The 23,565-nt window shown below is 39.0% G+C and overlaps 9 protein-coding genes across 9 annotated transcripts; 6 read left to right on the top strand and 3 right to left on the bottom strand.

Moving 5' to 3' along the window:
* Positions 1–210: 210 nt before the first annotated feature.
* Positions 211–4,466, top strand: GCK72_014799 (uncharacterized protein; the record flags this gene model as incomplete). The annotated part of the gene is made up of 15 exons (XM_053730468.1): positions 211–727; positions 1,287–1,443; positions 1,491–1,644; positions 1,693–1,904; positions 1,947–2,098; positions 2,142–2,276; positions 2,320–2,443; positions 2,487–2,613; positions 2,659–2,859; positions 2,902–3,223; positions 3,266–3,464; positions 3,509–3,965; positions 4,008–4,196; positions 4,239–4,327; positions 4,373–4,466. The coding sequence occupies 15 exons, from the start codon at positions 211–213 to the stop codon at positions 4,464–4,466; spliced, it is 3,129 nt and encodes a 1,042-aa protein (XP_053585240.1).
* Positions 4,467–7,534: 3,068 nt separating this feature from the next.
* On the top strand, positions 7,535–9,342 carry GCK72_014798 (uncharacterized protein; the record flags this gene model as incomplete). Its single annotated transcript, XM_053730467.1, has 7 exons — positions 7,535–7,609; positions 7,653–7,727; positions 7,904–8,268; positions 8,569–8,835; positions 8,891–9,037; positions 9,083–9,224; positions 9,274–9,342. The coding sequence occupies 7 exons, from the start codon at positions 7,535–7,537 to the stop codon at positions 9,340–9,342; spliced, it is 1,140 nt and encodes a 379-aa protein (XP_053585239.1).
* A 352-nt stretch (positions 9,343–9,694) lies between these two features.
* On the bottom strand, positions 9,695–11,311 carry GCK72_014797 (uncharacterized protein; the record flags this gene model as incomplete). Its single annotated transcript, XM_053730466.1, has 5 exons — positions 9,695–10,000; positions 10,052–10,468; positions 10,511–10,732; positions 10,778–10,884; positions 10,930–11,311. 5 exons carry the CDS (start codon positions 11,309–11,311, stop codon positions 9,695–9,697), a joined length of 1,434 nt encoding a protein of 477 aa, XP_053585238.1.
* An 811-nt stretch (positions 11,312–12,122) lies between these two features.
* On the bottom strand, positions 12,123–12,796 carry GCK72_014796 (uncharacterized protein; the record flags this gene model as incomplete). Its single annotated transcript, XM_003108101.2, has 2 exons — positions 12,123–12,677; positions 12,728–12,796. 2 exons carry the CDS (start codon positions 12,794–12,796, stop codon positions 12,123–12,125), a joined length of 624 nt encoding a protein of 207 aa, XP_003108149.1.
* A 1,392-nt stretch (positions 12,797–14,188) lies between these two features.
* GCK72_014795 (uncharacterized protein) lies at positions 14,189–14,912 on the top strand (the record flags this gene model as incomplete). Its single annotated transcript, XM_003108327.2, has 3 exons — positions 14,189–14,272; positions 14,325–14,708; positions 14,754–14,912. 3 exons carry the CDS (start codon positions 14,189–14,191, stop codon positions 14,910–14,912), a joined length of 627 nt encoding a protein of 208 aa, XP_003108375.2.
* Positions 14,913–15,525: 613 nt separating this feature from the next.
* Positions 15,526–17,174, top strand: GCK72_014794 (uncharacterized protein; the record flags this gene model as incomplete). Its single annotated transcript, XM_003108340.2, has 5 exons — positions 15,526–15,752; positions 15,810–15,885; positions 15,992–16,087; positions 16,147–16,296; positions 16,344–17,174. 5 exons carry the CDS (start codon positions 15,526–15,528, stop codon positions 17,172–17,174), a joined length of 1,380 nt encoding a protein of 459 aa, XP_003108388.2.
* A 571-nt stretch (positions 17,175–17,745) lies between these two features.
* On the top strand, positions 17,746–18,621 carry GCK72_014793 (uncharacterized protein; the record flags this gene model as incomplete). The annotated part of the gene is made up of 5 exons (XM_003108152.1): positions 17,746–17,796; positions 17,840–17,936; positions 18,011–18,135; positions 18,181–18,363; positions 18,535–18,621. 5 exons carry the CDS (start codon positions 17,746–17,748, stop codon positions 18,619–18,621), a joined length of 543 nt encoding a protein of 180 aa, XP_003108200.1.
* Positions 18,622–19,192: 571 nt separating this feature from the next.
* GCK72_014792 (uncharacterized protein) lies at positions 19,193–20,604 on the bottom strand (the record flags this gene model as incomplete). The annotated part of the gene is made up of 5 exons (XM_003088084.2): positions 19,193–19,422; positions 19,472–19,718; positions 19,769–19,862; positions 19,912–20,049; positions 20,525–20,604. The coding sequence occupies 5 exons, from the start codon at positions 20,602–20,604 to the stop codon at positions 19,193–19,195; spliced, it is 789 nt and encodes a 262-aa protein (XP_003088132.2).
* Positions 20,605–21,977: 1,373 nt separating this feature from the next.
* GCK72_014791 (uncharacterized protein) lies at positions 21,978–23,360 on the top strand (the record flags this gene model as incomplete). Its single annotated transcript, XM_053730465.1, has 5 exons — positions 21,978–22,121; positions 22,172–22,399; positions 22,468–22,600; positions 22,646–23,159; positions 23,207–23,360. 5 exons carry the CDS (start codon positions 21,978–21,980, stop codon positions 23,358–23,360), a joined length of 1,173 nt encoding a protein of 390 aa, XP_053585237.1.
* Between the last annotated feature and the right edge of the window lie 205 nt (positions 23,361–23,565).

The following is a 23,565-nucleotide window of genomic DNA, read 5'->3' as shown; positions in this document are numbered from 1 at the left end:
CTTTTGAGAAAATCTGTAAAGCTGAAGGCGTCACTCCTTCTTTTCGGAATTCAGTAAATAATTCTTGTTTTTGTTAAAATAATTATAATTACGACGAAGTGAGCATTGAAAATAATATAGCATTTTTCCACGACTTGTTATCGTTTATCGTGAGATTTCGTGTGATAATCTGAAGCGATTTTCTAGAAAAGTAACAATTTTCAGCACAGAATGCAGTCTGAGAACTCAAACCGCGGAGGACGGGGAGGTGGTGGACGGGGACGAGGAGCACGAGATAGAGAAGATCGGGATCCAGGCGGTAGTGGGAGAGGCGGTCGTGGATCATATAGAGGTGGACGTGGAGGATCTGAGAGAGGAGGATCACAGGAGCATAGATTCTCGAATCGCGGAGGAAGAGGTGGTCGTGGATCACATCGTGGAGGCTCCGAAAATGGACCACCTTCTAGCTATCGTTCAGATAGAGAATCGAATGGTGATCAACGCGGTGGACGTGGGTCTCATCGTGGTGACTATAAAGGTTCGGAACGGGGATCACACCACAGAGATGATAATGCTTCTCGTGGTGGATATCGTGGAAGAGGAGGGCACCGTGGAGATGGAGATGGTGCGTACACAAGAGGAGGTGGTAGTGATAGAGGAAGACGTGATCATGCAGATAACCATCGCAGACCTGTAGAAACTACTGACCGCTGCAACGGCTTACTTTCGAGTGACAAGGAAAACTCCGGTGAGCTGTTAAATAAGTGTTTATCAATTTAAACTATCAAACATTCGAAGCAAATAACTTTTTACTATTAATTATTTAAGTAGTTCCATGATTAAAAATTTATAATTTTATAATTTTTAAGTCCAGTTCTTAGGCTTTGCGTTTCTAGAATTTTGCAGAAAACGTTTTGTTGTCATACTGTGTGTACCTTAGTGAGCGGAAGCATTTCAATAGTAAAAATATCGAAATCTGTTAAAAATAGAGTATTTTGTCTGTCGTAAAAGTTGGAAATGCCCCCCATTTTGAAGAATACAGTATAAAAAGTTATTTTTAAACAAAATCAATCTCTTTTTGCACAGTGCATTCAAACTATGGTGCGCGCTCTTTGTAGTTCTTACGGTAGGCGAGTCCTGTGCAATGTTGCGTCAAAATGAGCGCATTATTGCCAGAGTTTTCGAAATTCGAATCCCAAATATTCTCTCAATTTTTTAGCGATTTCTCGTGATCTTGTTCGAAAAGAAACATGATTTCGTAGTTTTTCATTTCGCATCTGACAGTTGTTAACCATCTAAATTTTCAGGGAACAGAGATATGAATCAACACCTCAACCCTCGACTCGCCCTCAACATTTTTGGGCTTGAACTCTCTGAGCGTATAGTTTTTCGTCATGTGGTTCAGATGAAGCTTCTCGATCATAAAACCAACAAGGATTACATCCTCACAACGATGAGCGCTCGGTACGTTATTTAGTTTATGAAAAAGGAACCGATGATGTTCGTTTCAGAGGTCGTGGTAATCGCGCATCCAAACAGAATGATAACTTCATTTTGCTTGGCAAGCTTCTGGACAGATGGATTGCCACGAAAGGAACAAAGAAACACCCAGTCTATGCTTACGATGGAGCTCAGTCGCTTTTCACTTTAGAAGGAATTAGCCAGGTAGACATAAGTAATCCGTCTAGCTACTAAACTGGTATGTTGTTTCAGAACATGGTCATTCAGAAGGAAGATGCTCTGCAGATTCCGGGAATCTCTGAGTTTCTGAAAGACTCAATCAAGTTTCTGAATGGAGACCTAGAAATTTCTTGTGAACCCGACCTCGAAAAGCCGTCGTTTGTACAGACTGAAATCAACGAATGGAGTGATCCACGATTCTACGCATATTTAGATATCGTCACGTCTCAGAGCGCTACTAGAAGGTTTACTATATTTCAGTGTTAAAAATTGGTTAATTATTACAGCGGGAAGTACTTGTCCCAGTCCAAAGGTCTTTATGTGAATACTGAGCACATGGAAGAACTTCGGGTAAAATGGGCAGTTGCAGCCAAAGGAATCCATAAAGGATGTCGCATCGTCGGCAAAGAGCATCCACTGCCAATTCTCGAGCTCGATCGTAGGGTTTTCTGTCATGTTCACTCGAATATTTATTCATTCAGCACAGTCCACTCAATACTACGCAGCTATTCCACTGAGCAAAATGATCCAATACGCGTTCCCGCGTGACTTTGGATCAAATCGTATTGTCAATCCAAACATGAGACTACAAAGAGCCGTCAAATTGCTACTTAAAGGTTTAGTATCGATCCATTTTCCTATGTAACAAATTTCTTTCAGACTTAAAGTGCAACCCTTACTATGAGGATTTGAGCAATTGGGCGACTAACACCATCACAGTTTCGGATATCGACTACAACGCTCCAAAAAATCAGGAGTTTAAACAGAAATATCCAAACCTCAAGTAGTTTAGATCACCCGTGGTACCGTAATCTCAAATGTTTTAGATTCCCAGCCCTCCCTGCAGCCCAATGCGGCACTGGACCTCACAAACGTTTAATGCCACTTGAGTACCTGAAAGTGCTCCCATTCCAATCTATCGATCGGAGAGTTTTGGAAGAGTTCGAGCTCACTGTAGGAAATCATCAATCAGAGTTTTTACCTTAAAATGTGTTTTAGCCGCGTGCAAACGCGCCCAATGAGCGATGGACTACTCTTCAGCATCACTATGACGCGTTCGGCTTCAACGACAACGTTATGCAAGAGTTTGGGGTTCTTATTTGTAACGATCCGTTCCAAAACATCAGCGAGATCGACGGAGAAAGAGTTCTTGCTCCAAAAATCGCCTACGCTGATCCAGTTCATGTTGATGACGAAAAGGTTTGAACTCTCATGAACCATAAATCAGTATTTTTTCTGCAGCGTGATTGGAAAGCTCAAGACAAGCGATTTGAAACGCCAGCAACTATCGATCACTTGATGTTCGTTCTTCTCGCAGGTTACACCCGTAGTTTTGATCAAGATATCAGAGCAACAGAGTTCGTCGCTAATGCTTTCATGCAACGATGCCGTGACAAAGGCATGATTATCAAAAACTACGAGTTGAAACACTTCGAAGGAGAACGGGACAGCGAAACGTTCTTAACTTCAGTTTTCAAGTACCTTGTCACCCTCAGGGAGTATCCAAATCCCGCTTTCATACCATTCGTTCTTTTCGTCTCTGATGACGTTCCAAATATTCATGGTAAATTATAGATAATTTATTCCAGAAATTAGTTCCTTTCAGAGTGTCTCAAATTCGAGGAACGGATGAGTGATATTCCAACACAACATGTTCTTCTTAAAAACATCAGAAAAATCAGAGACAATATCGAAAAGAAAAGCCATGGTGGCAGACGTGCATACGACTTGACTCTCGATAACATTGTCATGAAGGCCAATGTCAAATGTGGAGGATTGAATTACACTGCAGATCCTCCGAGAGAGTACGTTCTTCGGGGATTACTACGTATACATGTTTCCGTTTCAGACTTGGAGCGTGGAAAGAAGTCCCAACGTTCGTAATGGGCATGGATGTCGCGCATCCAGACAAAATGGCATCAAGGGAAGGAAACCCATCTACTGTTGGATTGTCTTGCAACGCCGCGGATAATCCGTATTCGTTCATTGGAGATTTTCTTTACACCGATCCAAGAAGAGAGGCTATTCAAGACGAACTTTTGAGAAAATTCACTGACCAGCATGTTCGAAACTTTGCGGAGCGTCGTGGATTCCCAAAGAAAATTATCATTTTCCGTGACGGAGTTTCTTTTGGTGAAGAAACGGAAGCTTTAAGAGAAGTAGAGATCATCGAACAGACAATTATTGCTGCTGCCAAATCACAGGGGCTCCGTGACTATGCCCCTAAAGTGTTAGCCATCGTAGTCAAAAAACGTCACCACACACGCTTTTATGCAAAAGGAGGTCAAAATGGGAATACGCCCACAGTATGCAAGCTCATAGTATCCAAATTTTTTTTTTCTTTGCAGAATCCCTTACCTGACACATCTGTTGGAGGAGACATTGCCGAGTATGGAAAACGACAAATTTTCATTCAGGCCTTCAGGCCAGTCCAGGGAACAGCAAAGGTTCCGTCGTTTTTAATTCTCCGGGATGACGAAGAAGTTTCTGATGAAAGCATTGCAAAAATGACATGTGCGGTTTGCAGTCTTCATCAGGTGGGTATCAAGGATGTTTACTATCTATAATGTTGTTTATAGCTCGTGAACAGTCCGACTTCCATCCCAACTCCTGTCTATGTTGCTCATGAACTTGCCAAGCGAGGAACCGGCCTGTTCAAAGCTTATAGGTAACTGCAAATTTCTATATTATGAAGATTTAAAACATTTTTCAGATTCAAAAATGGAGAACTTCACGACTGGGCAACTCTTTCCGACCAACTATCCTATAGTACACTCGATCGACTCTCCAAAGTTCGCGTAGTTTAGGCACATTATCACGTGTTGATACTCATTCATTTTACATGTCATTTGTTCCACACATTCGATAACCTATAAGTTAAAGTAGTTAGCTTCAAAGCTTTTTTCTTTCGTCCTTTATATTTTTAACCGTCTTATTCCTCCGAAACTCTCTTTTTCTCTTCTCTATCCACACCTCTTTGTGAAGCCCCGCCTTTTTCCGTTTGTTTTTGAATATATAGAAGCGCAGGCAGTATTTCTCTCAAATACTGCACAACTTGCTCTGCTTTCTATTCAGTTTATCATTTATTCCTGGTACCATGTTGTTGAACAATCGGTCTCTCGAAGCGTATTCATGGGAAGATATTTTCTCATATGAAAGTGTAGAGAGACTATCATACATTTACCTTGTTCCACTGGTTAGTATAATTCAATTATATAAATGTCGTGTCGAATATGCTTTTTTGTTTCGATCGTGATCTTGCATGAATCATTGTAAGCCAAGTTTCTCTATTTCACGTATTCGCATAACTTAAATACAATCTAAATGGACTCAAACAAGCGATTTACTATTTGTGTATTTTTTTAAATAGAATTTTCTGCATCGTTTTTCTCATTCAAAATTAAATGAAGAATGCGGAAGTCGTGCTCTCGGCCAAATTATCAGAATTCGGTGGTTGTTGTTCATAAAAAGAACAAGAAAACATTTTAATGACCCATCGAAGTATTTCTCCTGGGACTCCGCTCCATTGTTTCCACTTCCAATTTAATTCTGAATTCTCGATCGTTTTTGATTCAAATATTAATTCGAATGATAATTAGTCAAAAAGCTTCTTCTAAAAAATATTTCGTTCAGAGATGTGTTGTGGGTGGAAAGAGAAGGAATGACGCACCGAAAGTGGAAGATGTGAAATTCAGAAGAAAAAGAAGAAGAGGTGACCCTATATATTCTTTCTCTCTCAGCTTCTCATGAATAAATTTGTGTGAACGAAATGGCAACAGAAAAAGGAAAAGAGAGAGCCTCTCTCTTTGATAATGAGCTCTTTTTGCTGATCCATCATTATCCATGAAACGGAGAAAAAAGAATATGATGAAAAGAAGAAGAAGAAGGGGTAGAAGAAGATGTTAGGAAAATGTAGTCGAAGAAGGGGGGAAAGTATAAAGAATATGAACTATTTTGATGGGAAGAATGGTTCTTTTGATCCAGGATCAGATAACTGTACTCTCATCTTGATTCTCGGTCTCCATTTTCCTCTCGAAAAGAGCTTATCCATTAGGGAAACCACTTCCTTCTCGAATGAAAAACAAAAAACGAGAAAAGTGAAAAACATTTTTGAAACCGTTCGCACATAGATAATCAGCTTCCAAGGGGTCAAGTGATCATTTGACGTATTTTTAGAACTGTATTCATGTGTCAATAACAAATATCTGACTAATGTTTTTTGTGTATTGAGCCGATTCGTTTAATGATTCATTCAATCTAAATGAAGCCTTTTCCATTCTCTTTTCCAGCCTAATGAGTTCATAACGTTCCTAATCAAACGGGGATTCTTTTTTGCTCTCTTGTTCCCTTCGAAGCCGATTCTCATTTCCAAAAATGAATTTTTTCGGTCCTTCGAATTCTTCGAAAGTATTCATGCATTGATGCGAGATAAAAAGATCTGTTTGTGCTCCAATTATTCCTTTTTCATCATGTGATAACATATGATCATTTCAATTGTGACGTCTCCTTATTCTTAGACGAAAATATGGGTTTAAAATAGAGAAAAACGCAAAAACGGAACGAAAAAAGTGAATGAAATTGAGAAAGGACTTGAAAACATTTCTGGAAAAAAACACTTGAGTAGTCGAAAGATCCAATTTTAGTTCTTTCCTTTTATTTCGTTTTGTTTCCTTGCATCCAAATTATTTCGTTTTTCCTGGATTCGAACTTTTTGGAGGAACGAGAAAATTGGTTAAAGTGACTGGAGGGTTACAGCACTTTTCGGTGCAAACTACGGACTTGTAGAAAGTGTCGTCGATTGTTCGATCGCTTTGATTTTGTCTTGAAAGTGATTTAAAAATCCTTCATATCTGTCCTTGTCAACTTTGCTTGTGCATTTGTCGTCTCTAAAAAGTTCTGCAAAATGAACAAATACTGGTGAAATCCACAGAATTCCATTACTGATTTTTGCTCTCTTGAATTTGAATCATCCAGAAATATCTCATTTATTTTCTGAATCCAATTGAGATTTCTGTTCCGACTTCAATTATTGTCACCTTCTAGACATGTGACGCATTCACATCCGTTTCAGAATTTCTAAATTGCCATCTATTCATCTCTTTTTCTATCATCAACATGACCTATATTCCAATGATCCATTTGAATGGTGCATGTTCACAGAAGAAAAAACCTTTTTGATATTGTGTTTCCTTATAAAAACAGGAAATGGAAGGAACAGATGTTCAATTTCTGCGCGAAATAATGAAAAATGAACATTTTTTTTGAAAATGAAGTCAGCTGCTTCTCCTTTTCTTTTCATTTTAATGAGGAGATCCTCTGATTCCTCTTATTTTTCTATCCACTCGACTTCTTCTCAATTTCTTTCTCTCATTAGTACATATTCTCGAATTCTCGAATTAGACCAACTTTGTGGCTGGGAACAAAACGAGAAAACCGAATATTATGGATAGAATATGTGTACTTTTGAATGCTCAGGGTGGTACTGATGGTATGAAGAAGAGAAAAAATTGGAACGAAGAAGAAGAAAAACAAAAATATGTTGGGTAGAGATAGAGCTGAAATAGAAAAATGGACTGGAAAACGAATAACATAATGGAATTTAGAGGGATCGAAACATTTTTAGTTGCTCGAATTTTCTGTTTGGAAAAAGGAAAAGAGAGAATATCCTGGAAGATGGGGGCTAAGAAAAGTTAGTTAAATTGAGGAGAGTTGAAAGTCACTGTCTTCAAAAAGCATATCACGAAGCCAAAAATTGATGCATAATTTTAATTTTAAATCAATAATACGGTCAAACCAAGAGCTTCATTTTTTTAGTCGACAACTATCTTGTACAAGCTATTAGGCTTCTCCGGACTGTGTGACACAATTCTCAAATATGGCCGTTTCCCCTGAAAACTACAAACCAAGCCATATGAACCATTTTTGTTCGCATGTTCATTGTGTTTTCGTGGTTCAATTAATTTGTGTCTCATCAAAGTTCCGACTTCTTTCAGGTCTGCATACCCGGAATTGTGGCTGCAGTTTTGTCTGCAATTGTGTTTGCAAAACTTCGCCACAGCTCTTTGGAGGTTCGTCTTTCAATTAATTTCCTATGAATTCGGAAAAAACAAAAAGGGAAAACGAAATAAACAAAATGTGCTTAAATATGTCGATCTTTGAATTCCATTCTATTTTTGAGAGTAAACTTTATTTGAAAAATGGCCAAGGGCAGTCTATAAGTATTTTTGAGGTTATACTATTTCAGGTTCTACTATGTGGTCTTTCGTTATTCGACGTGGTTCTTCTCACTTCTTCAATTATGATTTATCCATCTATGCATCAATGTTCAATGATTCATGAACCATCTGAAAGAGTAATTCTAGAATCTCTTCAATGGAAGGGACCTCTGATTATTTTCTCATTCCAGCATAACAGTTTTGTGTGTCACTTCTTCTGGAAAGTCACCGTATTCATCTTCCCTTTGTCTCTAATTGCTCAAGCTGGATCTGTTTGGACATACGTGGCGGTTACTGTAGATCGATTCATTGCTGTTTCGTTTCCAATCAAGCGAAGAGTCTGGTCGACTCGATCGAATTCATTGACTGTTTTGGTTGTTATCACCCTCATATGGTTTGTGTTTTCATTCTTCTTCTAGCTGGTCAGATGACGTTGGGCTCCAGACACATACACGTTGAATAAGGGATCTTGTCTCTTCAAACACAATTTATGTGCTTTGAAAAACTGGCTTCTAGGATACCACGACGAAAATGTACAGCTGAAAGTGGCACTCTAAATGAATTTATGTCTAGATATGTTTGTGAGGAACATCATGTTTCTTTTTAGAATTTTGTAGTTGAACAAGGGACGGGGATTTAACAAAAAATGCAAGGAAATGTGAAAAAATTAAAAATTAAATCGGAAAGTTTTCAGCACATTCTTCAAACTTCCTTCATTCTTCGAAGTGCGACTCGATCATAACGGAGAAGTTGTTCCAACGGAATTGAGGAAGAATCAATTCTACATAGAATTCTATTTATTCTATCTCTATGTGACATTCATTCAATTAATTCCATGGACTATCATCATCTTTTTGAATGCTATTATAATTCACAAAGTGAGATTGGCATATCGAGCACAGGAAGTTATGATTCATAATAGTGGGAAGATGAATTCAAAACGAGAGGATGCTGAAAGAAAGTGAGTTTGCTTATTTGAAAAACCGAATAAATTCTCATTTTCTCTAAATTTTCAGGGTAACCGTAATGGCGACAGTCATGACAATGATATTCATATTCTGTAATATTCCACCTGGCATCAATTACCTCGTTGATAGATACAGTAAGACAGATCTCTACAGACAACGAATTCCCCTTTCGAATGTACTTGTTTGTGTTAACAGGTGATCCATTTACAATAATTAAACATTAGTTAATGCCTATTTCAGTGCTTCGAATATGATGATCTACTGTGTATTCAATGTCCGTTTCCGTCGTGCTGCTCTTAAACTTCTTGGATGTCCAGCTTTGATTACGACAAGAAATGGAAGTGTTGTTACTCGATTGACAACTGATGGAGGAAATGGAATGGTAAGCTATTATTGTTTAGTTTTAAATTTCCAAACATCACTTCCATCAGCTTCGTTCTCGAGTCACTACATTCGACAATCTTCACAATCGCAGCCCGGAAGGACCGACACCTTGCTAGAAGTATCGAACAATAATCACAGGGTTTCTTTGATTACGCCTCCAAATAATATGTGCCATTTCGTGATAAAAAATTGTGAAATTAAAACTTTGAAGACAAGATTTTTCTAGACAAACATGACATTCTACATAAGTAAATGTTGAATAAAGCAATACAATAGGAACTATATGTGGGACAGGTGATAATCGAGAATTAACCGGATTGATTATAAAACAAGATACGAGATTCAAGAGAGGCACGGAAGCTGTGAGAAGGGAATGCTAATTAACACAAATTTAGAGAAAATGTATGAGGTGCTCAGATTTTGTCAATCAATAAACGCAGGTTATCGGAAGAAATGAATGAATAATGTTTAAACGCTTTCCGACATTGAATCCGCTACAGTTTCCTCAAGAAGTGAAGCTGTTGCATTATCCGGTGTTTGTGCATTTGGTGGATTCGCCAAGTCTCCGTAGACGCGAACAAGATATGCGCACGTCTTTTTCATATTACCGTGGTTTTCACGGAAACGGAATTGCACGTGGTTGACTGACGAGAGATTCGGATTACTTGGAATCGAGCAAAACTGTTCTTGTTCATCGTGTTCGTCATTTGAAGATTTGTATTCACAATCCGTAACAAGTGGCTCCGAACGGATACAACACGAATCCATGCAAGCCTGAAATCATTGAATAACCAACTTTTACAGAGGTAATTATCTAAAACTCACCACCAAATCATAGACTTTTGGTGCATGATTTGGAACGATCCCACTCCATCGAACATGCTGATAAGAGACAGAAGTCGGCACGATATGTCTAGCCAATTTGATAGTCAACGTCGGACGGTCGTCGTTTGTGCACCACGCTTCCCCAGGCGAGAGAACATCACGATCGAGAAGAACGTAGCCCTCTTTAAAAGAACCGAAATATGACATGACGTCATAAAAGATCCCATCTTTGGCGGAAACTGGGCGTGAAGAACAAGAATTATCAATTGATGCACCGATCAGACTGTTTGCAACGTTGATACCAACATGAGGGCGACGAGAAGTTTGTGACGAATGAACTTGGATATCTGATGGAAACGATGGTGTTGGTTCGGCAGGTTTTTTCTCCTCTTCGGCGGCTATTACTTTATCGCAATTCTGAAAAAAAAAACCGTTTCAGAAATGATAAAACTTACAAACCTTTTCCTCAACTTCCTTTTTCAAAGAATGCATTGACAGATCACTTTCGGTCTGCCAAACTTTAATTCTCTTGAGTTCCTCCATCACCGATTCTTTCCATCCATTATCATCATTTAGCTGATTTATCAACTGATCCGTTTTAAGGTCGAACTGATTCAAGTGATTCTCCAGTTGATGCAAATTACTCTCTGTTGAGTCTATTTTTGCTTGGAGACTTGAAATCTGAACAGAAAGAATTGAGCTGATAGAAATTATAAGTTTTCTTACCGATTTCTCAATTTTCTGAATTTCTGCTATCCACTCAGAACTGTAGTCCGCCGGTTGGTGTTGTTCAAATGATTTGGGCATTTCTTCGCTGTAGCAGTCACGGGCATCTGAAAAAAGTTCATTTAAACAACACAATTGTTTACAGAGCCTACATTTGGTGATCATCAAAAGTAGCAGAAGTACCATCATTGTCTCGCGTACTGTTTTGAACTCCGGAAGCAAATGACGTCTGATCATTCGAATATGGTAAACCAGCCAATCGTACCACAATTCTTTTTGAATCGATGTTCTCTCTGTGACAGTGAAATGTTCTCTATATATGAATTTTGATGAGTTTAAATCGACATCCGTATCATCTGCCGATTCGAAAACTCTCTCGATTGTATCAATATGCATCCCTGGCTGAAGACTTCGACGTGTAAGCGGTGTCGAAGTTTCGAACGGTTGACGTGATCCATTGCGTGAAACAGATCGTGTGACCGGCGGACTCGAACGATTCGAGAGTTGCGGCGAGACGGGACGTCTCAGTGCCATTTGTCACGTAGATTTTATTTCTGAAAATTATCCTTGTTTTTGACAGAATTTTACTTGAGAACAAATCTGTAAAAACAAATTCAAAAACAATCTCAAATCGAATTTTTTCAGGTCAGTCGTGATTTGCCGTCGCGGTGAACCTACAGTATCTCCTGAGTTTACGACAACCTGCAGAGTGTTTATCCTGCTATGGCATCTAATTATCGTTGACCTCGAAGTTTTTGGTAATTTGACAACAATTCAACCCTTTTTTCAATTTTTGAAACCTTGCACTTTACATTTTTATTTGACCATATGCATATATTGACCATATGTGCTGCTCGTGACAATTTCGTGTATTGCACATACATTTTTTGCTCACCCTGTTTCTTCTCTCCATGCTCATTATTTGCGCACCGATTATCTTTTTTTTTCCTGTGCCGTTCTGTTTACCCAAACAAAAAAAAGGCGTTCAGTGCAATCGAGATGTTTTTTGGACCGAAGATAGATAGATCAACATCAAAACAACAATGACCGGTTGAGACCACGAAAATTGAATGGTTCATTGCATTTTCTTATCTGTTCGGGTTATATGTTATAAAGAAAAAAATGGAAAAATGTGGTCAAGGTCAGGAAATAAGAAAGAAAAAATCGGGAAAAAAGGAAAAGATACGTAAAGTAGACAACAAGAACTTCCAAATATCCTGCAAGCCATCTCCACCTCATAGCCTCAGTGGAATGTATTCACCTATTTTACATTAAAAAAAAGAGAAAATACAACGATTTATTACATTTAAAAACGTATTATTAGACATAATTACAGATAATTGCTCTAGTGTTTTCCTCCATGACGTCCTCCTCTGAAATGTGGACGACTTCTCCACAAATCGAAGAGTTCTTCCTTCGCCTTCTCACTCAAATCTCCGAGAATCTCGAACTTTTGCTTGTTCAATGCCTCGATCTTCTCATGAGCTTTCTTCGCTTCCTCTGACAACTTGGTTTCCTTCTCCTTGTACTCCTTATCTTCCTTCTCCTTCTTCTCCTTGAATTCCTTGAACTTCTTCAGGTTATCTCCAGTGAGTTCCTTCTCAGCAAGTGCTTCGATCTTCTCTGGTTTCTCACTCCATTTGATTGACTTATCCTTGAAAATCTCCTCGAATTTAGCGAGTGTCTCCTTTGGAACTCCTTTCAAGAATGGAAGAGTTGGTCTCTTGTGAAGGTTCTTTCTGGCTTCTTTTGGGAGGGCATCAATCACTTCACGAGTCAATCCTTGCTCCTCGTAACACTTATCTCCCTCTTTGTAATCCTTCCAGATATCATTGATCTTCTCTTGAGCATCTTCTGGAAGTGAATCCAAGAATGGTGGGATTCCGCATGGTGGAGATCTCTGAAAATTAAAGAATTTCGATTTCAAATAAAGAAATGACAGTAACTCACTCTGCCTCCAGGTTTCGCCTGAACCGCCACAATAGCCAAAAGAATAGAAAAGACAACCTTCGAAATCATGATTTCTTGATTCAATACGAGGAGAAGAATCGTCTTTTATACTCGACCTACCGTCCAGCGAACACGATGAAATAGTATGGAGACGTTGAGAGAATGAAATAATGATAAATTCGTTTGGAACAGATCTTTCGGTCAGCGTTGTGTCAAGAAGAAAAATGTATTTTTGAAAGATATGTGGAGAAAAAAGTATTCGGAGGGAAGAAGTCAGAGAAAATGTATTGACAGATAGTAGAGACTGTTGTGATGAATTTTCAGTAGGTGTTGTGATGCAACTTAATCAGTCAGAATATTATTTTGAAGTTTCTGAAGAGTTGAAAAATTGAAAATTTCTTTCACACATAAGCCAAAACTTAGACGGAATTTTTTCAAAATAATGTTATTTTCAGTTAAAATTCCCTAATCTGGGGAAAATTTTAAATCCAAACGGTGTTCCCGTTCTTCCGACTATATCCCCTTTTAAAGGATTCGCAACAGAAAAATAGTTAAGCGAAGATCTTGATTTTTCTTCATTCTGAAAGTTTTTAGTGTATCACCGAATCTGAAGCCGCCAAATAGTCTTCAAGTTGACCATTAACAACTGAAATTGACGACCAGGAGTTTACTTTTAGCAGCATTTTTTGCTAACAATTAAAAAAATATAATTAAGGTTTCTAAAGTTTCTCGGGATTTCCAAAAACAGTACAATCGACTTTTCCTGCAATTTCAACTGTTGTACCAGGTTCGTGGATTACTGTACACCTCTTGCTCTCCTCCGCTTTTTCATCTTTTTATGAATATATTGTTCTCAATGATCTGGAAATTTTAATGAAATCAAGTATATTCTCAAAACAAGACTCTTTTCATTTCTTCTCGTTTGATCTGAATAACTTTCGAAACCAGCATCTCACTGATACCAAGTCACAATTTCTTTCTCCCAATTCATCAAAGTTCATTCCAAATAAAAGTTGTTTCAGTGCCTCTTCTTTGAATCATTTTGATAATGATCTTCTTCAGATGAAACTGAACTATTACATTGACCACACATTGAAGACGAATCTTCTTTGGTCTTCGACGAATTTATGAACAAGAGAAAGATGACATCATCTAATTGCCATTGATAGTTTTTTCAAGTGAAAGTCCTCTTGATATCCGTTTTTTCTCACAAGTGTTCTTCCTTTCTCTTTTTTTTTCTCTTTTTCTCAAAAAAGATCGAAAATGGACATATGGAGGGCGGTACTTGAAAAAACAACAACAACGGTATGAGATCAGCATCACAATAGAGAGTGAGGAGAGTGAAGAGAGCGCAGAGAAATGAGCAGTGTTTGGCGAAGGGTTCGGTTTCTTTGAAATGCATTTGTACCGTATAAAAGGTCTTGTATTTTTGAGAGAAAGGACATCGAGACGACTCGAATCATGATTTCTAAATTCGCAGCTGCTCTTCTTCTTTTGGCTATCGCCGCTGAGGCCAAGCCATGTTTCGGAAGATGTGGAGGACGAGTGAGTTCTCGATTTCAGAATTCTTTTCTTGAATACAATTTTATAATTCCAGCCACCACCACCATGTGGACTCCCACCATTCCTTGAGGATCTTCCATCTGATGCTCAAGAGAAGATCAATGAGATCTGGAAGGACTATAAGGAGGGAGATAAGTGTTACGAGGAGCAAGGATTGACTCGTGAAGTGATGGAATCTCTTCCAAAAGACGTTCGAAAGAGCATCCATAAGAGACCACCACTTCCATTCCTCCGTGGACTTCCAAAGGATATTCTCGCCAAGTTCGACGCCATTTTCAAGGATAAATCTATTCCATTCTCCCAAAAACCAGAGAAAATTGATGCTCTTGCTCAGGAATTGCTCACTGGAGATAACTTGAAGAAGTTCCAAGAATTCAAGGAGAAGAAGGAGAAGGAAGATAAGGAATACAAGGAGAAGGTAAGGAATTCTGAAAAGATTTTTAACTGATTCATCTATTTGCAGGAAGCCAAGCTCTCCCCAGCTGCCAAGGAAGCTTACGAGAAACTCGAAGCTCTCGGAAAACAAAAGTGGGCCATCATCGAAGATCTCGATGAAGACGTCAAGGATGAGCTTTTCGATTTGTGGAAGAGCCGTCCACATGGACCACCAAGACATCATTAAATGACATGACAAATCAATTTCTGTAAATATTCAGAATTCTATCCGAAAGTGAAACCAAAACATATCCAGAACATGTATTCCATATTTATTTAATAAAGACTTCTATCTAAACTATTGTGGCTTTATGATTTCATTTTTCCAGAATCCCATACTTCTAGAACTTTCCATCTCCATCCCTGTCCAACTTTTTTTTTACAGAAAACTCAAATTTTAGTTCCAATTTCAGAATAACCCTTTTCAATAACCCGAATTCTGAACAAATTTCCAATCTAAATCCAAAACGGCATCCAAAAATATAGGTTACATTCCCCAAAAGAACAAAAAAAACATCTGTCTCTTGTCAACCCAAACCCCCGAATTTTCTTTTTCTTATGTGACAAACGCCACACAATAATCTGAGGATGAGTCTTTTGGGAAAAGCCATCCGTCCTTTCAAATGCAAGAATAAATGCATTTGTGCACAGAGGACGAGGACGGGAGACACGGGGGGCCAGGGATCGATGTGTGTGGTTCAAAAGAGAAGAGAGAGACGTAGACATATGAAGTGAAGCTGAAGAGAGAAGAGAGCAAAAGTTCTTTTTCTTCTTCTCTCATCTATTCTATATATTCTATAATGTTCTCCTCGTCATACAAATATTCTGCTTTAACACAAAACGATCCAGAATCACCAGAAGACGTCATCGAGATGGAAAGTATTGAAGGATATTCAGGTGTCGTTGATTTTGGAGATCCGAATGAAAGTGTAATGGAGTATGGAATGCCGGAGGGTTCTTTTGATTCTGTATTCACTTATGCACCATATAATGATCTGGATAAAATGGGTTATATGGGTCCGAAAAGGTAATGCAACTAAGTATTTAATTATTTAATTGCATTTATGGATATTGTCATTTCCAGACATGGAATGGTTCTCGGGAGCAAATATGGCAACTTCACTTATACAAGAGATTACGGAACTGATATGGAAGAGAATGTAAGTTGTTTCACTACAGTAAGAAAATGTCTGAAATTTTATTTTATTTTTCTGAAAGTCTTTTTTTTTTAATTATTCAAAAACTTAAATAAGATTCTAACTCCAGATCAAACCACTGACTGCAGTCGAACTTCTGATTTACGGTCTCTCAATGTTATTCGTCGTGATGACGATGCCATTATCTCTTCTCTTCGCACTCAAGGTAGGTTAATTGAGAGAGACCGGTTCTTCTCTTCATTTCTTTATAATGATCCGTTTCAGTTCATATCAACAAGTGAGAAATTGGTTGTTCTCCGACTTGGAAGAGCTCAGAAAACACGTGGACCTGGAATTGCATTAGTTGTTCCTTGTATCGATACAACTCATAAGGTTACTACTTCAATTACTGCTTTCAATGTTCCTCCACTACAAGTATGTTTAGTTTTTTATAATAGCAGCAAAACGTTTTTTATTTTCAGATTATCACTACTGATCGAGGACTTGTCGAACTTGGAGCAACTGTCTTCCTGAAAATTCGAGACCCGATTGCTGCAGTTTGTGGGGTTCAAGATAGAAATGCATCTGTTCGAACACTTGCGAATACCATGCTGTACAGATATATTAGCAAGAAACGTGTATGTGATGTGACGAACTCTCAAGACCGAAGAATTATGGCTGCAAATTTCAAAGATGAATTGGGTGCATTTACGTGTCAATTTGGAACTGAGATTACTGACGTGGAGATGTCAGATGTGAAGGTTGTCAAAGAAGGAGAGAATATGGGAATGTCTGCGCTGAGCAGTGTCGCTAAATCAGATGCTGGACAGCAGTTGTGGCAAGTAATCGGTCCAGCGTTCGAAGACTTTGCAAAGGAGTGCGCTGCAGAAGCCAAAGAAAAGGAAGCAGCGCCACTTGTTGATTTATCTGATGGACCATCGACTTCAACATCAGTTCCAACGTCTTCAACTTCCAACGAGTCTTCCATCGACATCGATCACCTTATTACTGTAGCCAGCATGGCAATTGATGAGCATTTAGTTCGGTTGATAGGAAAGGTGTTTCAAATTAACTGCAAAGATGTGGATCCGATATGTATTGATCTGAAACATGGTGCAGGAAGTGCCTATAAGGGAACAGCATTAAATCCGGATGTAGTGTTCGAATCCAATTTCGCCGTTTTCGGCAAAATATTAACCAAAGAACTTTCACCTGTGAATGCATATATGAATGGAAGTCTGAAAGTGCGCGGAAGCATTCAGGATGCAATGCAATTGAAATATCTGGTTGAGAGAATGGCCGACTGGATCTGACTTCAATGATACTCACTTTTTATGATTTTTCGACAATTTTCTAACTTTTTGACCATAATAAATTTATTTTCATGACTAATTATATATTTTGCATTATCTATACGATCCTCCCAAGAATTCTGTTTCATAAAATTTAGCGAAACACGCTTTTGCGGAACGATAAAATGTCCATATCGAGAGCGTTCATCGAAAAGCAAGCGCATTCAGTTTAAAGGGAGGCGCTGTTTGCTGGCCGACGGGTCTCGCCACGATCGACTAATCGAAATTACACGTGTGTGGCTGGCTGGACGACATCCAGCAAATCAACGTTGCTTTTGCCGATTTTCATCGTTTTTCCTGCTTTTCGCTCCATATTAGGCAATTTTCATCCGCTTTTTCGTTTTCAACGAGTCTTTTTGCTTTGAATGCTCTCAAAAGGGTGTAAAAAAGACGAAGTCGTAGTTGTTTATGATATGTCACATGGTTTTGTGTCATGCGCAGCTAGTTTCCGTCATTCGCGAACTTTTTTTACTTGCCTTTCTTGGAACTAACAACTAAATTTTCATGTTACAGGTGTTGAATCAGCTCCAATATGGGTTTGACAATCTCATCTCTCTTCAATCGCCTTTTCGGCAAGAAACAGGTTAGTTAATCACCAAAAAAACTGAAACAGTTTCATTTTTCAGGTTCGTATTTTGATGGTTGGACTTGACGCTGCCGGAAAAACGACCATTCTTTACAAGCTCAAGCTCGGAGAAATCGTCACTACTATTCCGACTATTGGTGAGTTTTTGTCTGAAAAAGTGAACATTTCAGAACAATTATTCTTCGACTATCATTTAAAAAATATTTTGTAGGATTCAACGTCGAGACCGTCGAATACAAGAACATTTCATTCACTGTCTGGGACGTCGGAGGTCAAGACAAGATCCGTCCACTCTGGAGGCATTACTTCCAAAACACGCAAGGACTCATCTTTGTCGTAAGTTATAATTTTTGTAGTTCTTAAATAATTTTAAATATTCAGGTTGATTCGAACGATAAGGAGCGTATCGAAGAGTCCCGTGAGGAGTTGCACAAGATGCTTAATGAGGACGAACTCCGGGATGCTACTCTTCTTGTCTTCGCCAACAAGCAAGATCTCCCAAATGCAATGACCGCCGCCGAACTGACCGACAAGCTTGGACTCCACAATCTCCGCTCAAGACAGGTGAGTGTAATTCGAGGTTCCGTTTTCCATTTACTTATCTGCGTACCAGATCAGTATAAAAAGCACAGACAGACGGAATAATTCCCGATCTGTTCGGAGATTGTTCATTAATTTCGAGAACATGTTAGAAAATCAGGACGTTGCGATTTTTTGAAACAATTTTTCTTTCAGTGGTACATCCAAGCCACGTGCGCCACTCAAGGACACGGACTCTACGAGGGTCTCGACTGGCTCTCGAACCAACTGTCAAAGACTTAATTGCCCTCATTCCTGTCCAAACTCCCCATTCTCCTCCATAATGTGTAAATCCTTTCCCTTTTTCTCCCCATTAAAAATTTATCCTAACCAACCAACCACTTCAATCCACGCAGCCGTTTTTAAATTATGTGTTTTGTTAAATAGAATTTGATTGTATGATGGCACTGGGAGCTTCTTTTTTCTGTGTGTTATTGGTATCCCCGTCTCTTCTCCGTTCCCTACAATCGGCCGGGCTTCGTCCTAATTTATGTGATATTTGGCCGTGTTATGGTCAATCTCTTTGAAACCACCACGGTGAACTAGTCGGAGAGCAATCGATGGCTGGTCCACCACATTCGCAACAATTTAATTTATTTGAGGGTGTTGATGAATAATATTTTTACAAAATGTTCATATAATGGGTTAGTGATGATTATTAAATTTTATTCATTGGACACATCGCTATATATAAAATCAAATTCGAAAACTTTAAACTGGTGAAGCACGCGAGCGCGAGAATAAGCTGAGATGGCAGAGAGTGCGTGTGGAATATAAATGAAAGCTGTGTAAATGTATTTTATGGACATCTGAATCACCAAAGTGGCTTGCTGGAGAGAATATGAGCCTTTCTGGCTTTGGCTTGATGAGCTCGATTGCTGAGCGCTCCTTGTGGAGTCATATCAGCATCAACTGGAGCAGCCATTGCATTTCCCTTGCTTTGATGTCCACTAACAGCGTGTTGCAACCAACGAGTATCAGTCATTCCAGTTCCCAGGCGACGTGGAGTCATTGGTCGACGCCAACCATCTGGTGGTTGCTTTTCTAAAAGATAATCAGTTTGTTTCAATTCAATGTTTGGGTTTTCTCATACCGATTCCGTTTTCAGCAGACAACGACTGGAAGAGCTCATCGAAAACGACGAAGTTTGTGTTCTGCCAGACTGGTCTATTCAGTCCGTATTTTTGTGACATGAATCCAAGAAGAGTGACAGAAGGATTATCAAGAGCCAGTTGGAATGGTTCAGTATGCTCTTGAGCGAACATGTAGTCGAGAATTTGCTTTCCAACACCTTGACGTTGAGTTGAGAAATGGACATAGAAGTCAAGGAGGCAGAGAATCTGAAAGTCACGCTCGACTCGTCTAAAATCGAAATTCTGTGAACCCCCACCTCTCCTTCATAAGTTTGCATTTGAGCATCGTAAAGGAACAACTTCTTTCTTCCAACTTTGGCAAATCCGAGGAGTCGACTGACCTTCTCTTCTCTGAAAATGCTAATGATATTCATCGAAAGCACTGAACGGTTTCTCTTACTCATCATATTTCCACGAAAGATACAAAGTTGAGTCAGAATTAATCAATTTCTCACAAGTGGTCAACGGTGTACGAAGTTGAAGACAATGAGCAGACAGCTTCGCAAGGTTATCAATCGCTTCGTACACTAGAGGATCTCTGAAAGATTCTTGATATCTGGAAAAATAATCTCAGTTCAAAGAACTTGTCAAGTCCCTTTCTCATTCAGATAACAACCTATTTCTTATCATTTCTTCTCTTGTTCTGATGATATAAAAGAGGGGGGGAGGAGGTGAAGTAGCAAAAAAACGAAAATGGAACAGGTTATAAAAGGAATCACAAGAATCATCTAGAGAAAAGTTTAAAGTTGGAAAGAGGGATTGATTTGTGATGATATCAGTTCACATATCATAACGGGTTAGTTTTCTGATTTTTGCAGCTGAAATAACAATGAGAATACTTGTTTTTCTTTTCTCTTTGAAAAGTTTTTTGCAGATTTTTCAGATTTTTCGACACTCGGTATGTCTAAAATTGAAAGTTAACGTTATTGAATCAAAACTACAAATGACGAATTCAGAGAATTTTCGGAAAAGAAGGAAAGGAAGACACTGAATCATCTCTTTTCAGAACTTACTGCAATTGTTTAACTCTCATTGGATCCAAACGAACGAGTTGAGGACCGAGAATCGGTCGGAGATCCGCGTTGACTTGCATGATCGAATTGGCTCGCAACTGACCGCTTTCTCCGTTTTTCGTCTTCCTCCGACTTCATATCCTCCGCCCATTCCTCCCCATTCTCATGCATTTTTGCCGAGGCTCAACTGAATTCTTTTACTGTATTTTCGGATGAATCCTATGAATTTTAGATGAGATGAAACATTCGGAAGATATGACTTCTTTTTTTTTTAGGAAAGATGATAAACATCCGGGAGGAAGAGGAAATATATTTGTTCTCAAACGGAAGGGATCAAGAATTGAGAGATTCTAAACGAGAATTGATTAAAGAGACTTCCCACCCAAATAATCATTGTAAACTAAGCACGACTACATATCTACATACCTCATTCAAGTCACCATTCATCGTCATTTTTACACTTAAAACGACTGATAACATGCTGATTCGCCTTATTCGGTTAGAAGGCGAAGAAGAAGGAGAAGAAGAAGCTGAACATTTCGTCTATTCCAAGTTTTCATCTCATTCAATCTCTTGATCTTATTCTTGAAATTTTCGTGCTTTTTTCCTTTTTTGAGTGAATTCAAAAATCAAAATTATGGATAACTTTAATTCTTGACTATCGGAAGTTACAAAAATTTGAAATTCTCAATCTACTCTCAGAATAAGTTAAAAAAAAAGAACTTTATCCAACCTGATTGTTCACTCAATGTAATTGTTCAATTCTTGATCTAAACCTTCTTTGAATAGACCGGCCAAACGAATTTTGGTGTAAATACGAACTTTGAGAGAGTGTTAGGAAGTCAAAAAATTCTTCTGAAACCCAGATTCTTGTAGGATGATTTCATCGAATATTTAACTTTATTTTTGTAGTTGACAACTCTACTATATCATGGTTCAGATATTTATAGAATTCCGTACAAAAGGTTGCAAACTGTTGCTTTTTCAGTGGAAAGTACGGACTTTGTAAGGGTTTCACGGTCTTGCTGATTCCCACACAATTCCAAATTTTGTATGGAGTGTAGATGAAACCAAGAACTCAACTTTTGCAGTTGACAACTTTTCATTTTGAGATGTTGTTGAAAAGTTACAGATCATCAAAGTCTCGAACCCGTCCACTGTTTTGGAGAATCGAAATAGTGAGATTTTTGAGCTATACACATTAACGAACTATACCTCGCTGTGGTCTTTCTAATGTAGTCGTGTTCCATTGATAATTAGGAAAAAGTGTTTCCTGCCAGTACCTGAATAGCCAGTGTACTGTAGGTACAGTAATCCGAGATGCAAGGTTTATTCATTGCAAATCGAATCGATAGTTTAACAACTTTTGATACGTTCAATTTTCAGTATTAAATCTTTTCTATTCGTTTTTTAAAATGAAAAATCTAAACAATCTTACATTGCTTTCCAGAAAATGAAGGGTAATGAGCAAGAACTGATACAATTGGCTCGTCGAATGCGACAACTCGCTGTCTTCTCATCATCCGTCGCTGTTTTCGTTGCAGTTCTATCAGTTTTCGCTCTTCCAGTTCTCATTTCGTCCACACTTCAAGCAGTTGTAAGTCATTCATCTGTCGTTTGCCTCATTCTTTTTCTTTCAATTTTCAGACATCAGTAGATGATAATCTAGCGAGATGCACTGCAGACGCCTTCAAAATGTACAAAGCAATCGATGAAATAGAGATTCAATTGATCCAATCATTCAATAAATCATCTTCTCAAAGATCAAAACGTGGCGGTGGATACGTGAATTCATATTCTGGACAATATTCCGGACAAAATTATGATTCAATTGGTCAACCAGCTGCAAATGGGCAGTATAGATTCTTTCCAGAGGTACGTTTTGGAATAAGAATTTATTGTAACAAAGTTGTTTTGTTTAAAAAAGAAATTCTCTTTTCCAGGTCATCGAAGCAATCAGAGCCAGACGTCCAACTTTGTATTCTCTTCAACAAGATTATAACGGAGGAGTTGGAGGACAAGGGGGATGTGGAGCATCTCCTCAAGGTTATCAAACTAGACCTACATTTGTTGGACGTAAGAACTCTCTTCTTATTCATATACATAAATTGATAATTTCAGCCCAAACCGGCTCAATCCTCCGTGACGGTCAATCCGGATTCAATGGAGGCGGTGGTTGTATTCCTCGTTATGGACCACCTGGTCCTCCAGGAGCATCTGGAAATCCAGGAAGAGATGGAAACGACGGAGAAGCTGGATCAAATGGAGGACAAGGAAGAGATGGAGTAGCTGATATTGATAGAGAACCATGTCAAGTTTGTGCTCCAGCACAACAAGGTTATCCAGGGCCACCGGGTCCAAAAGGACGGCCAGGAGAGCAGGGACCACCTGGATTAGATGGAAATACAATTGATGGAGAGGATGGATCACCGGGACTCTCTGGGCCACCGGGGCCACCTGGACCTCCTGGATTGCCTGGATTACTTGGAGAACACGGAGAGTCGAATGAGGAAGAAGTTGCAGGACCACCAGGACCACCGGGAGTTAAGGGAGGACAAGGAGGTGTGGGATCAAGAGGAACTGAAGGAAATCCAGGACCAAAAGGACCGCCCGGACAACAAGGAAATCCTGGAGCGTAAGTTATCTGGAGCATCTACTCAACCTAATTATCTCTCATTTCAGACCAGGAATCGGAGGACGGCCAGGTCTCCAAGGACGGCCAGGAGCACCAGGAGCCCCTGGATCTCCTGCTTCTTGTGATCATTGCGCACCGCCGGTCCTCGAACCAGGATATCAAGTTGATGTGAAAAAGACAATCAAACGTGCTTCCCCATGATCATCATCTCCTTGTTACTCTTGATCTCCTATCATTATTCTTATCTGTATATACAGAAAGGCCCGTTTGTTCAAAATATTGTTTCTAGATCAGATTATAAATGAAATAAGTTTATTCTCGCTGCAACTGGATTCTGCATTACCTCTCTCCTACCTCATCTGGCATCTTCAACATCCCATACAACAGACGTCATCTTTACGACCAT

This window comes from Caenorhabditis remanei, chromosome IV, assembly GCF_010183535.1.
Source record: "Caenorhabditis remanei strain PX506 chromosome IV, whole genome shotgun sequence".
NCBI lineage: Eukaryota > Metazoa > Nematoda > Chromadorea > Rhabditida > Rhabditidae > Caenorhabditis > Caenorhabditis remanei.
This window is presented reverse-complemented; position numbering and strand designations above follow the sequence as displayed.